At 41.4% G+C, this 16,636-nt stretch overlaps 2 protein-coding genes across 8 annotated transcripts in view; one reads left to right on the forward strand and one right to left on the reverse strand.

Annotated features, from left to right (window-relative positions):
• The window catches only part of TRAF3 (TNF receptor associated factor 3), a 139,626-nt gene that overhangs the window by 49,130 nt on the left and 73,860 nt on the right, over positions 1-16,636 (reverse strand). The window lies entirely within an intron of this gene.
• LOC126959961 (neuroendocrine protein 7B2-like) lies at positions 4,028-5,001 on the forward strand. Its single transcript, XM_050799778.1, has one exon. The coding sequence runs from the start codon at positions 4,081-4,083 to the stop codon at positions 4,714-4,716; it is 636 nt and encodes a 211-aa protein (XP_050655735.1). The 5' UTR covers positions 4,028-4,080; the 3' UTR covers positions 4,717-5,001.

Raw genomic sequence — 16,636 nt, forward strand, 5'->3', positions numbered from 1 at the left:
GTACATGTTCAGGAAAGACCTGAAAAGGCCTAGGCTTCCACTCTGGCTGACCTTCAGGTTCTGTGCAAGCCGGCAGTGAATGCTAAGGGGTCACCGTCAAATGCCTGGCTGAGTGTTGAAGCTGTGCTCCAACATACACACAGACCTCATTTCAAAAGACTGGGAGATATTTTTTGTTCTAGGTGCTTAAATCTCTGTCTAATCATAAGCTGACCACTATATTAATGGAACAGAGAACTCTGGCCACACATGATGAAGAATATATACTATACAAAATTAGCTCAGAAAAGTAACTATACAAACAATGACTGTAACAAGCAGCCAACAAACCCTGGGGGAGAAGGAAGAATCTCATTTCCAAAGTTGTCACAGTATTTTCCAGCTTTCAACAAAATATTACAAAGCATGCAAAGAAACAGGAAAGCTCGATTCACATGCAGAAAAAAGGTAAGTAACAGAAATTGTTCAAGAGGAAGCCCAGACATTAGACTTATGGATGAAGACTTTAAATATGCTATTTTAAATATGTTCAAAGAACTAAAGAAAACCATGTTCAAAAATCTGAAACATCCATCAGAACAATGTCTCGCTGAATACAGAATATTGATGAAGAAAAAAATATTTTAAAAAAAGAACCAAACAGAAATTCTGGAGTTGAAAAGCACAAAAACTGAAATGAAAAATTCACCACAGGGGCTCAACAGCATAAATAAACAGAAAGCAGTAAGAATCAGAGAACTTACAGATAGGACAATTGAGATTATACAGTGGTGTTAGGAACAAAAGAAAAAATAATGAAGAAAATAAACTGCCTCAGAGACTTGTGGGACACCATCAATTGTACCAACATACACATTATAGCATCTCAGAAAGACAGACAGAAAAAGAAACAAAAAAAAGTTTGAAGAAATAATGGTAGAAAAGTCCTGTAATTAATGAGAAACATTAATCTGCATAATGCATAACCAGGAAGCTCGACAAATTCCAAATAGGATAAATTCAATTCAAAGAGCCACACCCAGACACACTGTAGTCAAACTGTAGAAAGCAGCAAGAGAGAAGTGACTCTTCAAGTACAAGGATTGCTCAGTAAGATTAATAACTGATTTCTCATCTAAAGCCATGGAGGCCAAAAGGTAACAAATTAAAAGGCTCAAAGAAAAAAATCTGTCAACCAAGAATTCTTTTTTTTTTGGAGAAGGGATCTTACTCTGTCACCCAGGCTGTAGTGCAGTGGTGCAATCATAGCTCACTGCAGCCTCCAACTCCTGGGCTCAAGCAATCCACCTGCCTCAGTCTCTCTGGGAGCTGGGACTACAGGCCAGTGCCATCATGTCTGGCTATTTTTCAACCAAGAATTCTATATCCAGTAAAACTATCTTTCAAAAATGAATGAGATCCCAAAAAAATATATTAGAAAACTCCAAGTGAGATTCATCCCAGGAATGCAAGGTTGGTTCCACACACAAAAACCAATCAGTGTAATATATACTAATAGGACAAGGGGGAAAAAACCCACACAATTAGTTTGATTAATGTAGAAAAAGTATTTGACACAATCCAACAACCTTTCATGATGAAAACACTCAGAATACTAGGAACAGAAAGGAAGTTACTAAGCATGATAAAGGGTATCTGTGAAAAACCCACATACACTGGTGAAAAACTGAAAGCTCTCCTCCTAAGAACAGGGCAAGACAAAGATACCTATTTTCATCACTACGAATCAATACTGTCCTGGAAGTTCCAGCCAGAGCAATTAGGCAGAAAAAAGAAAGAAAAACCATCCAAATTGGGAAAGAAAGAGTAAACCTATTCACAGACAACATTATCCATCAGAGTTGCAGGGTACAAGATCAACACACAAACATCATCTGTGTTTCTATACACCAGCAATAAATAAGCAAAAAAAAGGAATTAAGAATGCAATTATATTTATAATAGCATCTAAAATAATAAACTACTGAGAAATAAATTTAACCAAGGAGACAAAAGAATTTTTCAATAAAAACTGATGAAATAAATTAAGACAAAAATAAATGGCAAGATATCCCATGTAAATGGATTGGAAAACCTATTATTTTGGTAAATACTAACTATGGTACTACCAATAATTTATAATGTTTACGCCATTATTTTATGGTATTCAAATAATGGTAAAACATTATTCTAGGTGTGTTTCTGTGAGGATGTTATAGATGGGATTAACATTTAAACTGGTAGACTGAGTAAAGCAGACTGCCATCCCCAGTACGAGTGGCTGTCATCTAATTAGTTCAAGGCTTGAGTAAAACAAAAAGGCTGACCCTCTCCCTGCAGCAAGGCAGGTTCTTCCTGCCTATCTTCAAGCTGAGAAATCAGCTTTTTTTTCCTGCCTTTGGACTCAAACTGAAACGATGGCTCTTCCTGGGTCTTTGGCCTGCAAGCTTTCAGACAGGAACTACACCACTAGCTTCCCCAGTTCTCAGGCCTTCAGTCTTGGGCTAGGGCTAGAAGTAAACCATCTGCTCTCTTGGATCTCTAGCTTGCCAACTCCTCCTGCAGATCTTGGGATATGCCTACCTCCGTAATTGTGTGAGTCAGTTCCTTTTAATAAATCTCTAAGACTAAGACACACACACACACACACCCACACACACACACGCACAATTGGCTCTGTTTTTCTGGGGTACCCTAAGATACTACCCAAAGTGATTCACAGATTCAATGCAACCCCTATCAAATTTCCAACGGCCCTGTTTTGCAGAAATAAAAAAATTGAGACCAGGAACCGTAGCTTACACTTATAATCCTAGCAGTTTGGGATGCCGAGGCAGGAGGATCACTTGAGGCCAGGAGTTCAAGACCAGCATGGGCAATATAGTGAGACACTATTTCTACAACAGAAAAAATAAAAATAAAAATCTGATCCTCAAATTCATAAGGAACTGCAAGAGACCTCAAATAGCCAAAACAATATTGAAGAAGAAGACCAATGTTTTAGACTCATCCTTCCCTCTTTTAAAACTTACTGCAAAGCTTTAGTAATCAAAACTATATGGCACTGGCAGAAGAACAGACATATAGACCAACGGAATAAAATCGAAAGTACAAAAGTAAACACAAACACACACACACATATATATATATATGTATGACCAAGTGACCTTTTTTTTTTTTTTTTTTTTTGAGACACAGTCTGGCTCTGTTGCCCAGGCTGGAGTGCAGTGGTGTAATCTCAGCTCATTGCAACCTCTGCCTCCCAGGTTCAAGCAATTCTCATGTCTCAGCATCCCGAGTAGCTGAGATTACAGGTGTGTACCACTGCACCTGGCTATTTTTGTATTTTTTTAGTAGAGATGGGGTTTTGCCATGTAGGCCAGGCTGGTCCTGAACTCCTAACCTCAAGTGATCTGCCCAATTTGACCTCCCAAAGTGTTGAGATTACAGGCATGAGCTACTGCACCTGGCTTCAAGTGGCTTTTGACAGGGGTGCCAAATGAGACCATTCAGTAGGAAAAGAATAGCTTAATAAATGGTTCTAGGACAGCTGGATTAACACTTGCAAAACAAACTTGGACCTCTACCTCACTCCACATATACAAACTAACTCAAAATGGATCAACAACCAAAATATAATAGCTAAAACTATAAAACTCTTAGAAGAAAACACAGGAGGTAAATCTTTAATGACCTTGAATTTGGCAATGGATTATTAGATACAACAACAAAAGTATAAGCAACAAAATAAAAAACTAGATGAACTGAACTTCACCAAAATGAAAAACTTTCGTGCACCAAAGGAGGTAATCAATAAAGTGAAAAGACAATTAACAGAATGGGAGGAAATACTTGCAAATCACATATCTAATAAGGGTCTAGCATCTAGAATACATATAAAGCACTCTTACAACTCAACCATGAAAGACAACCCAATTTTAAAATGAGCAAAGGATCTGTATAAATGTTTCTCCAAGGAAGATACAGAAATATCCAACAAGCACATAAAAAGATGTTCAATATCAGTATCATTAAGAAAATACAGGACCCCCACCAAGGCCCATACCGCAGTAGGCTCCTCGGGCTGCTCCTCGGTTAAAAATGGTCTCCAGGATGGTCTCTACCATGCTGTCTGGCTTATTGTTTTGGCTGGCATCGGGATGGACTCCAGCATTTGCCTACAGCCCCCGGACCCCTGACAGGGTCTCAGAAACAGATATCCAGAGGCTGCTTCACGGCGTTATGGAGCAATTGGGCATTGCCAGGCCCCGAGTGGAATATCCAGCTCACCAGGCCATGAATCTTGTGGGCCCCCAGAGCATCGAAGGTGGAGCTCATGAGGGACTTCAGCATTTGGGTCCTTTTGGCAACATCCCCAACATCATGGCAGAGTTGACTGGAGACAACATTCCCAAGGACTTCAGTGAGGATCAGGGGTACCCAGACCCTCCAAATCCCTGTCCTGTTGGAAAAACAGATGATGGATGTCTAGAAAACACCCCCGACACCGCAGAGTTCAGTCGAGAGTTCCAGTTGCATCAGCATCTGTTTGATCTGGAACATGACTATCCAGGCTTGGGCAAGTGGAACAAGAAACTCCTTTATGAGAAGATGAAGGGAGGAGAGAGACGAAAGCGGAGGAGTGTCAATCCATATCTACAAGGACAGAGACTGGATAATGTTGTGGCAAAGAAGTCTGTCCCCCATTTTTCAGATGAGGATAAGGACCCAGAGTAAAGAGAAGATGCTGGATGAAAACCCACATTACCTGTTAGGCCTCAGCATGGCTTATGTGCACGTGTTAATGGAGCCCCTGTGAATGACAGCATGTTTCTTACATAGATAATTATGGATACAAAGCAGTTGTATGTTGATAGTGTATTGTCTTCACACCGATGACTCTGCTTTCTGCTAAATTAGAATAAGAACTTTTTTGTTTTTTGGGTTTTTAAAATGTGAATCTGCAATGATCATAAAAAAATTAAAATGTGAATGTCAACAATAAAAAGCAAGACTATGAAAGGCTCAGATTTCTTGCAGTTTAAAATGGTGTCTGAGGTCGTACTGTGTTGGCCAAGTCTGTAAAAAGCTGGCATTCGATTTTGATTATGAAGTTCATCCAGCCCTTGGGCATTGTTATACACCAATAAAGAAGGCTGTACTCAAGAGGAGGAGCTGACACATTTCACTTGGCTGCGTCTTAATAAACATGTATGCAAGCAAAAAAAAAAAAAAAGAAAAAAGAAAATACAAATTGGCTGCTCTGCTTATGGGGCAGCCACTCTTTTACTTCTTTACTTCTATAATAAACTTGCTTCACTTTATAGATTCACCCTGAACTCCTTCTTGCATGAGATTCAATAAACCTCTCTTGGGGTCTGGATTGGGACCCCTTTCCGGTAATATCTTCCTGGCAAGCCCCAAAGGGATGATACTGAGGAGACTCCCAACCCAAAGGAAATAGACTGCTGCACTGATTGGCCAACTTTGGGTAAGTGGGATGCATTTACCTGGGTAAAGGATGGGATTGGGTTAGGCCCAACTTAGGGGAGTTAGAGTCTCTCCTAAGAGAGGGAAAAAGGCGCCTCTTAACAAAAGGCAAGCACACTTGACTGAACTTGGGTTTGAGGCCCAACTTAGGAAGGTTAGTCCTTAATAAAATGTAGGGGGTTGGAGGCCCCTCTCAGTGGAGTCCCTCTCGACTAAGAACCGGTTGGCACTATGGGATGTTAACTGCTATTCTCTTTGGATTAATCTGCCTTGTACTCTTTGCTGACAGCTGTGGGTGACAGAATTAGACATGTCCAAGATCATGGGACATGGGGAGCTTTTTCCTCCCCAAAAGGGGAAACTAGAGCTGACAGGAATGCTGGGAAAGATCCCTACGCTCCCAACAAGCAGCTACCTGAACTTCTGAGTCAGTGTCAGCTGCAATGGGTGGGTCTTTCTCTGGTCCCCCTGAGCTTCTCACATTCCCCACTCTGCTGCAGGCAATGCTTTTCTCCCTTTCTTTCCCTTTCCCATCTTTTCTGTTATTCAGGGCCACCATCTTGCCCAAACACCACATGTTGAGGAATGTCCTTGAGAGCTTGATCTTGTAATCACGTGGCAGTACTTCCTCTGTCTCTGCCTGCCAGGGAACAGGGATTTTGGGTAGTAGTTAGCTCTACAAATTATCTTGAGCAGTAAAAAGCCTTTGCAAGCTCAAAATTTACTGCTCTGGGCTCCTGGGAAGAGCAATGGAAACTGCCCAATGCTGTAGCTCAGCAGTTAAGGCTTTGTCTTTTCACAATGGTGGCCTGAGTTCAGGTTCAATTTTTAGCCTAGAAAATGAACACCTTCTGATTGGTATTTGGGTGACCTTTGCCATTTGTTGATTCTCCTCCCCTTCACGAACTATCTTAAGTTTTCCTTTCTCTGAGCACCTGGGCAGTTACGTTTGGCAAAGTTCAAAAGCCAGGAATATTGGCGGTTTGGCGTGGCTAAAGCTGGGTAATAAGAGATGTAAAACGACTTTTTAAAGAATGCTATGGTTAAAAGTCACTTAATTAAAAGTGGATATTCGAGCTCTAACAGCCTGGGACTTTCTTAGGAGAAACAGAGGAAGCACCACACACCCTGTTTTGGGAAAACCTCTCTTTTCCTCATGGAACCCCAAGGATTATTAAACCCCAAGGATAGATCCTCCCAAAAGCTAAGGCTCCATTCTGCTTTGCACCGCATTATCGGTTTTTACTTTGGGGGTATCAGAAATTACTTCACATTATCAGACAGCTTTGATGTGTAATAACTAGGTAGGAAATACATTTAATACTTTTGGCGAGAGCTAAATGGCATGGTGGGGATACGTGGATCTTTGTGTGTCTGGATCAAAAGCATGCTCTTGACCACCTGGAAGGTATGGAGATGTCCTCACCCTTCCCCACTGAGAGATAAGACTCCTGTGGGGGATGGGCTGATCACAGAAAGGGCTGATGGGCTCTTGGCAACGAAATACGTGGTAAAATCATTGCACTGTCTTGTTCTGTAGCGTTTCTCTTTTGGGGATCCAGGATCCAATATAAAAATGGGATCCTCAAGTTCTGGGGCTCTGTCTTGCCTTCCAATTGTGCTTGCTTATTAGACCGTAGAAACTGCATGATTTCCTCGCCCTGTTCCTCCAGGGCTCCACCATAAAGCCACTAATCCAATTAAGAAACTGGCAAATGAAAAACCTTACAACTACTACACTTCTGTCTGTGTATTTATATGTGTTGTGTGTGTGATATAAAAGGCTTTGATTAACTGGTTTAAAAATAAGTGCTTAAATATTTTGTCAGAAAAGTAAAAAGTGTAATGCCTTTTAATTCATGTGACTTAAGCTGTGGGAAGTAAAGAAAATTTTTAAGATTATTGGTAAAATAAAGACATTTGGTCTAAATCAGATAGGTCAAATTTTAGGTTTGCCAAATGCTTTAAGTTTATAAACTGCCTCTTTGACTTTTGAAAATTGTTCAACTTACCTAGACCCATAGATTCTAGGTAAGGCCTGGGGACATGTAGGGTTAGCCATGCCTCCTAGCTATGCTAGAAAGAGTCAGACCTTATCTGCACTTCTGCCTGGTGTCCTAGGCTCCGTACCTACTACATAATTAAAACTGCATACCAAGTTTTTCACCAAAAATAAACACTGTTAAGAGTCAACAGTACAACATGTACTTGAGACTACTGGAAAAACAGTTTTACATGCAAGGTGTGTAGGGAAAGTGAAATGTGTTTTGGTAAAAGATAAGAAGACATGTGAATGTGGATTCTTTTTTTTGGCCTAGATTAAAGGGCTAAGGGATTGTTTTAAGTCAGGATTTTAAAGCTGAAGGTTTGCAAAAGTTGTGGAAATTTTGTGAAAAATTAATCTTGTAAAAGAAATTCTGTGTGTGAACATACTGGCTGAAGTTAAAGTGCAATGATTTAGTTCTGTAAATTGAACACTGGAATACAAGCACAACAGGGTTTTCTTTTTTTTTTTTTTTTTTTTTTTTTTGTGACGGAGTCTCGCTCTGCCGCCCAGGCTGGAGTGCAGTGCCCGGATCTCAGCTCATTGCAAGCTCCGCCTCCCAGGTTTATGCCATTCTCCTGCCTCAGTCTCCCGAGTAGCTGGGACTACAGGTGCCCGCCACCTCGCCCGGCTAGTTTTTTGTATTTTTTTTTTTTAGTAGAGACGGGGTTTCACCGTGTTAGCCAGGATGGTCTCGATCTCCTGACCTCGTGATCCGCCCGCCTCGGCCTCCCAAAGTGCTGGGATTACAGGCTTGAGCCACCGCGCCCGGCCCACAACAGGGTTTTCTTAGAGCACTCTTTAACAAAAATTTGTAAAGGATTATAAAAGGTATATAAGAATCTTACCTTCTGGTCCGACATTAAAATTGGGTAGATTTGTCTATAATGTTTTATTAAGAATTGGGTTTAACATTAATTAGTACACTAATGCAATGGTGAAATTTGGCTTATTTGGTATAAAAATCATACAGGAAGCATTGTCAAATATGAAATGGTGTTTGGCTTTCTTTGACCTGTATTTATATAAATATGTTATTGGTATGTGTTACAAAGTAATGGGAAACTCCTAGAATTCTGATATGACTTAGCGTATGTTAATAATAATTGTAATTATTATGTAAACTCGTATGCCACAAAAGTAATCAAAATTCCTAGTCAATTGTGCCTTTAATAGTGGTTGCCTTAAGACTTTTTGTCATCCACAGACAACTGCTGTGTTGATCCTCTTCAAAAGGTAGTTTATAGTCAGCTATAGGACTTCAGCAGGTGCCCTTGGATGCAGGTTTCTAATAACTTTGGAGATTGTGACATTAGAATAGAGGTTCTTAGGCTGGGTGCGGTGGCTCATGCCTGTAATCCCAGCACTTTGGGAGGCCGAGGTGAGTGGATCACCTGAGGTTGGGAGTTTGAGACCAGCGTGACCAACGTGGTGAAACCCCATCTCTGCTAAAAAATACAAAAATTAGCCAGGCGTGGTGGCACGTACCTGTAATCCCAGCTACTCAGGAGGCTGAGGCAGGAGAATAACTTAAACTTGGGAGGCAGAGGTTGCAGTGAGCCAAGATCACGCCATTGCATGCTAGCCTGGGCGACACAGCAAGACTCTGTCTCAAAAAAAAAAAAAAAAAAAAAAAAAAAAAAGAGGTTCTTTCAGGACTCTCATGGAGAGCTGAAATGATTATGAATATCAAGTGGAACAGGAGTTAACTGCATGGACTGAACAAAAGACTGAAATAATTTTTGACTTTTAGCTTAAAACGTTGCTGACCATTTTTGTTTTTCAGAACCAAGAAAACTTTTGAGCTACTTACAGCTTTTGACAACTGAGTAAAATATATTCCTGTGAACAAAACTTGGAGCATATTTGTTTTTCTCTACCTGCTTTCTCCAGAATTTGGAAACTATTCGTGAGTATTAACTTATGGCAATATAGTTATTTGAACAAGTGCAATAAGAATCTGTTTTCTTTTGCAACAGGACAAAATTAGAGAAATTGGTTATTTTACCAAGGCTTTGATGGGAATGGTGTGCTTTCTTTTAAGGACTCAAACTTGACTTATAGAGCCAATATAAGCCCCTTGGGAAAACTGGCCTCATACCTTGTCTACACAGTTCCTGTGCAGGGTTCCTGACCTGTGAAATAAAGAATGTCACTTTCTGACAGGCCCAGGAGCCCCACGTCATCTTGGGACCTCAAGAGGAGAGGCATTTCCCAACTCACAGGTTATTTGAGGGTACAAACCTATGGCTGGGCTTGGCTTTAAAAAAAGTCTTACCTGAGGTTCCTTTTATGGAATGAAGTTCCATCAAAGTCAATTTTTAAAACCCTATGTGAAAAATAATTGTTCTTGCTGCACTTTATACAAATAATCAGACCAAGTATAATAAAACAAATCAGTCGTACCATGATTTGTCTTCAGTAAAAATGGGAGACCGGAGAGAGAAAATAAATTATGTTTCAGGAACTATGGTACACCTGTTACTAGATTCTAGCCTCATCAGTTGTTTTTAAGTTTTTTTCTGCAACTTAGGCTAACCCTGCTTACTCCTGTGAACCAACCAGTGATCTCTGGCTGCTGCTCCCAAGAAACAAGAGAGATGGGTAATGTAAAAATCTGGATCAATATTCTAATTCTGGGCACATACTGGAATCAGCTGGCGACCCCATATCAGCTTGGTTTCAACAACTGCCCAGTTCATGGAAAGCCTTATTTAGTTTACTCAGGATAATTTTAGTTATTCTACTTTACTGTTGTGGACTATATTGCTGTTGTACTCTTTGTGTAGGAATGCAGGATGAGTTTACTGAATGTTTTCTTAAACTGAACACTCATTAATCTTCCAGATACCACCTTTTGTTGGAACTCAGAGTTATGAATGGCCCTCACCATACTGATGCTTTCTGACTGAGCTCTTCTCTACCCTGAGTACAAGAGACCCTCATAGTTAGGCAGTAATATATTTGCCCTTATTCAGCCTGAAGAAGTTACAGAAGATGGATCTTTGTCCCTCTACAACTCTTAGGATTAAGGGTTCCCCTGTAAAAGAGAAGGGGGAAACATGTCAGAGGCGTCTGAACCAGAGAAACTCCATCTTGAATAGGGGGTGAGTAAAATAAGGCTGAGACATACCGGACTACATTCCCAGGAGGTCAGGCATTCTAAGTCACAGGATGAGATAGGAGGTCAGCACAAGATACAGGTCATAAAGACCCTGATGATAAAACAGGCTGCAGTAAAGAAGCTGACCAAAACCAAGATGGCGATGAAAGTGACCTCTGGTTGTCCTTACTGTTCATTATACCCTAATTATAATGCATCAGCATGCTAAAAGACACTTCCATCAGCACCATGACGGTTTCCAGATACCATGGCAATGTCAGGAAGTTGCCCTGTATGGTCTACAAAGGCAAGAAACCCTCAGTTCCAGATACTGCCCACCCTTTTCCCATAAAACTCATGAATAATCCACCCCTTGTCTAGCATACAATCAAGAAGTAACAGTAAGTATAAGCAGCTGAGCGGCATGGGCTCTGCCTATGGAATAGCCATTCTTTATTCCTTTGCTTTCTTAATAAACTTGCTTTCATTAAAAAAAAAAAAAAAAAAAAGAAAGAAAGAAAGACAATACAAATCAAAACCACAATGAGTTCCCACTTCACACCCACTAGGATGGCTATAATTTTTTTTTTTTTTTTTTTTTTTTTTTTTTTTGAGACAGGGTTTTACTCTGTCGCCCAGGCTGGATGGAGTGCCGTGGTGTGAACATGGCTCGCTGCAGCCTTGAACTCCTGGGCCCAGGCAATCCTCCCAACTCAGCCTCCAGAATACTTGGGAATACAGGTGTGCACAACCATGCCCAACTAATTATTTTATTTTCTGTAGAGACAGGGTGTCACTATATTGCCCAGGTTGGTCTCAAACTCCTGGACTCAAGTGATCCTCCCACCTTGGCCTCCCAAAGTGTTGGAATTACAGGCATGAGCCAACATACCTGGCCCTTTTTTTTTTTTTTAGATAAAGTCTCATTCTGTAGCCCAAGTTGGAGTGCAGTGGCATGATCTCGGCTCACTGCAACTTCCACCTCTCAGGCTCAAGTGATTTTTGTGCCTCAGCCTCCCCAATAGCTGGAAGTACAGGCTCGTGCCACCATGCCTGGATAATTTTTTGTATTTTAGTAGAGACAGGGTTTCACCATGTTGCCCAGGGTGGTCTCAAACTCCTGAGCTCAGGTGATCTGCCCGCCTTGGCCTCCCAAATTGCTGGGATTACAGGTGTAAGCCACTGAGCCTGGCCTATAATTTTTTAGAAAAGGAAAATAACAAGTGTTAGTGAGGATGTGGAAAAACTGAAACCCTCATACACTGCTGGTGGAAACACAAAATGGTTCAGCCACTAAGGAAAAGAGGCTGGCAGTTTCTCAAAAAGTTAAAACATTACCATATGAGCCAGCAATTCCACTCGTAGGTATATGCTCAAAAGAACTGAAAAAAGGTACTCAAAGAAACACATGTACACGTATGTTCACAGCAGTACCATTCACAATAATCAAAAAGGTAGAAACCACCAAAATGTCCATCAATACATGAATAAACAAAATGTAATCTATCCAGACAGTGAATATCATTCAGCCTTAAAAAGGAATGAAGTTCTGATTCATGCTACAACATGGATGAACCCTGAAAACATGCTAAGTGAATAAGTCAGACGCAAAGGGCACACACTACATGATTTCATTTACATGAAACATACAGAATAGGGAAATCCACAAAGACAGAAAGCAGACTGGTAGTTACCAGTGGCTGAAAGGAGGGATAATGGGGACTCACTGCTTGTGGGTATGGGGTTTCCTTTTGGGAATGAAAAAAAATATGTTGGAACCAGATAGAGATCATGGTGCACAACACTGTGAATGTACAAAACGCCACTCAATCATTCACTTTTTAATGACTGATGTTATGTGTATCTCACCACAATTTAAAACACTGTTTAAAAACAAAAACAAACACAAAAACAAAAATGAAACAGCCAGGTGCGGCGGCTCACAGCTATAATCCCAGCACTTAGGAAGGCTGAGGTGGGCAGATCACTTGAGGCCAGTAGTTCAAGATATGCCTGGGCAACAGAGTAAAAAACCCATCTCTACAAAAAATACAAAAATTAGCTGGGTGTGGTGGTGCACACCTGTAGTCCCAGCTATTTGGGGGGCTGAGGTGGGAATCACTTGAGCCCAGGAGGTTGAGGCTGCAGTGAGCCAAGTTTGCACTACTGCACTGCAGCCTGGGTGACATAAAAGAAGACTCTCTGAAAACCAAAACTAAAGCCTACTATAACCACTTAGTCACTTGGATGGCTAAAATTTTAAAAACAGAAAATCGCAAGTGTCGACAAGGATATGGAGAAATAGGAATCTTCACATATTGTTGACAGGAATGTAAAATGGTGCAGCCCATGTGGAAACAATCTGGCAGTTCCTCCAAAAGTTACACACAGAATTACCGTATGACCCAACAATTCCATTTCTATGTAAATACCAAGAGAACCAGTATGTTCACCAAAAACTTGTTCACAAACGTTCACAGCAGCAGTATTCATAACAGTGAAAAAAAAGCAGAAACAGCCCAAATGGTCAGCTGGTAACTGGATAAACAAAATGTGGTCTATCCATACAATGAACTCTTACTCAGGCATAAAAAAAAATGAGGTACTACATATGCTACAACATGGATGGACCCTAAAAACATTACGTAAGTTATAAAAGTCAGAAACAAAAGGCCACATATTGTATGATTTCTATTACATGAAATGTCCAGAATAGGCAAATTCATAGATACAGAAAGTAGATTAGTGGTTGCCAGAGGCTGGGGCAAGGGAAGAATGGAGAGTGCCTGCTTAGTGGTATGGGGTTTCTTTATGAGGTGATGAAATATTCTGAAATTAGATAGTAGTGATGGTTGCATAACATTCTTTTTTTCTTTTTTTTTTTTCCGAGATGGAGTCTTGTCTCTGTTGCCCAGGCTAGAGTGCAATGGTGCAATCTCGGCTCACTGCAACCTCCGCCTCTCAGGCTCAAGCAATTCTGCTGCCTCAGCCTCCCAAGTGGCTGGGGTTACAGGCGTGTGCCACCATGCCTGGCTAATTTTTTTGCATTTTTAGTAGAGACAGGGTTTCACCGTGTTGGCAAGGCTGGTCTCGAACTCTTGACCTCACGTGATCTGCCCACCTCGGCCTCCTAAAGTGCTGGGATTACAGGCGTGAGCCATCACGCCTGGCCATGACATTCTGAATATACACAAAACCACTGGATTGTATACTTTAAGTGGTTTAAATGGTGAATTTTATGTTTTGTAAATTTTATCTCAATTAGAAAGTGTTTAAAATTTTTTGTGTGGGGTAAAAAACGGTGGTGGGGGGAACATCCAGATTCCTGAATCCTGCACAGCCTGGTAGCCACTCCTTACCACCACCACCAACATAAAAAAATGGCTAGCAGGCAGGACACCGTAGCTCACACCTGTAATCCCAACACTTTGGAGGTCAAGGCAAGAGGACTGCTTGAAGCACCAGGAGTTTGAGATCAGCCTCAGCAACATAGCAAGACTCAGTCTCTAAAAAAAAGAAAGGCCGGGTGCAATGGCTCACGCCTGTAATCCCAGCACTTTGGGAGGTGAGGCAGGAGGATCGTCTGAGGTCAGGAGTTCAAGACCAGCCTGGCCACCATGGCAAAACCCTATCTCTACTAAAAATACAAAAATTAGCCGGATATGGTGGTGTGTGCCTGTAGTCCCAGCTACTCAGGAAGCTGAGGCAGGAGAATATGAGAATCGTTCGAACCCAGGAGGTGGAGGTTGCAGTAAGCCGAGATTGCGCCGCTGCACTCCAGCCTGGGCGACAGCGTGAGACTCTGTCTCAAAAAAATAATAATAAAAATAAAAAATAAAATAAAATAAAATAAAAATTAGCCAGGCATGGTGACACATGCCTGTGAGTCCTAGCTACTCAAGAGGCTGAGGCAGGAGAACTGCTTCAGCCCAGGAGTTCAAGGTTACAGTGAGCTACGATCATGCCACTGCACTCCAGCCTGGGTGACAGGGCAAGATTCTGTCTCTTAAAAAAAAAAAAAAATTGCTTTCAAATTTTTTTAAACAGCTAGCATATTGAACCTTATATGACACAATTCTGTTTATCCACATGTAGATCCAAAGAATTTCATAAAATCCTAAGTATCTTAATAGGAAAATTAAATAAGTGTCTTAATAGGAAAATTAAAAGTAAGGAGGAGTAAAGATATTAGAAGTCAATGTAAAACAAAGTTTCAGGGGATAATGTTTTAAATTACATGCAGAGAATTAAAGAGAAATAAGCGGCCAAGAGGACAACTGCAACCTCACACACAGACCACACTGACTGATGGTGAGGACAGAAAGCAGCCAGCACTGGAGTTGGTCACGTCTCGTTCGCAGGCCGGAACAACAATACCTACAGGTACAGCTCCGAAAGCAAAATCCAAGTTCAAAGGCCCCAAACTAAATATCACTGTAAAAGAAAGCTCCTAAAACTAAAAGGCTAATTTTTTCTGAATTATCTGTGGTGGTTGCCGGGCATGGCGGCATGTGCCTGTAGTGCCTGCTCAGAAGGCTGAGGCGGGAGGATCACTTGAGCCCAGGAGGTTGAGTCTAGCCTGACCAACCGAGAGCCCTTGTCTCTAAAAAAATAAAAATAAAAATAAAATGTCTGTAAGGGTAATTTATATTCTTTTTTTTTCTTTTGAGGTAATTTCTTTTATTTTCTTCCTTTTCTTGCTGTCACCCAGGCTGGAGTGCGGTGGTGTGAACACGGCTCACTGCAGCCTTGAACTTCCAGGCTGAAGTGATCCTCCTGCCTCAGCCTCCCAACTAGCTGGGACTACAGGCATGCACCACCACACCCAGCTAACTTTTCCATTTTTTGTAGAGACAGAGTCTCGCCATGTTACCCAGGTAGGTCTCACCAATGTGGCCCAGGCTGGTCTCGAATTCCTGGGCTCAAGCAATCCTCCTGCCTCAGCCTGTTAAAGTTCTGGGATTATGGACATGAACCACCCGCGAGGCCTGTGATGGTAATTTCTAATCTATGACCATATCTGGTCTGTTCACACTGAGCTGTGGACAGGCAGGAATCCCCTGTGTGTTCCACACACAGGCCTATCACCAGAAGTGGCAAGAAATAAGTGAGATTGCATATTTGGAAGGATTGCGAAAACCTTTGATTAGAGTTCTTGATTTAAACATAAATACCTTTACTTCACTTGCTTATATATGGGCATAAAAATAGTTAAATTCTATTTTTATCCTAAAATTTAGATATGACAATCATAAGTTAATGGCAATTCTACAATATTTATAATAATTATGTGCTGATAAAGAAAAATTATGTAAATTCAGTTAAATGCATTAAAGATATTTGAGGCAACTTTGAGTAACTTGCCAATGAACGTTTGGCATCCTGATTTGGGGGAGTAGCTTGCAGGTTCCAATGCTCAGATGCTGGACACACGCACCTCTGGTTAGCACAGCAGTCATACACATGCTGGGAATCCGAGACCACTGCCTATTTAACAGCCCACTGCCTATCCTCACCGAGCATCAGGTTTGAGAAGATGTTTGCTTCCACACAGAGAGAAATGTACTGCTGAATGGCAACCACAGATCCACTAAGCAAAGACAGCGCTAAGAAAATTACAATGAAGGGAATTGTGTGATTAAAAAATGGCACCTATGCCAGTGCACTCTGAGGAGCTAAGGAAGGGCAACACCAGAAACTACCAGGAGCGCAGAATCTGGCACTCTGAGCTCCGTAACTTTCTTTTTTTTTAGACAGAGTCTCACTCTTATCGCCCAGGCTGGAGTGCAGTGGCGCCATCTTGGTTCAATGCAACCTACGCTTCCCAGGTTAAAGCGATTCTCCTGCCTCAGTCTCCTGAGTAGCTGGGATTACAGGCGCGTGCCACCACACCCAGCTATTTGTGTTTTTAGTAAAGACGGGGGTTTCACCATGTTGGCCAGGCTGGTATCGAACTCCTGACCTCAAGTGATTCGCCCATCTCGGCCTCCCAAAGTGCTGGGATTACAGGTGTGAGCCAC

Source organism: Macaca thibetana, chromosome 7, assembly GCF_024542745.1.
Source record: "Macaca thibetana thibetana isolate TM-01 chromosome 7, ASM2454274v1, whole genome shotgun sequence".
NCBI lineage: Eukaryota > Metazoa > Chordata > Mammalia > Primates > Cercopithecidae > Macaca > Macaca thibetana.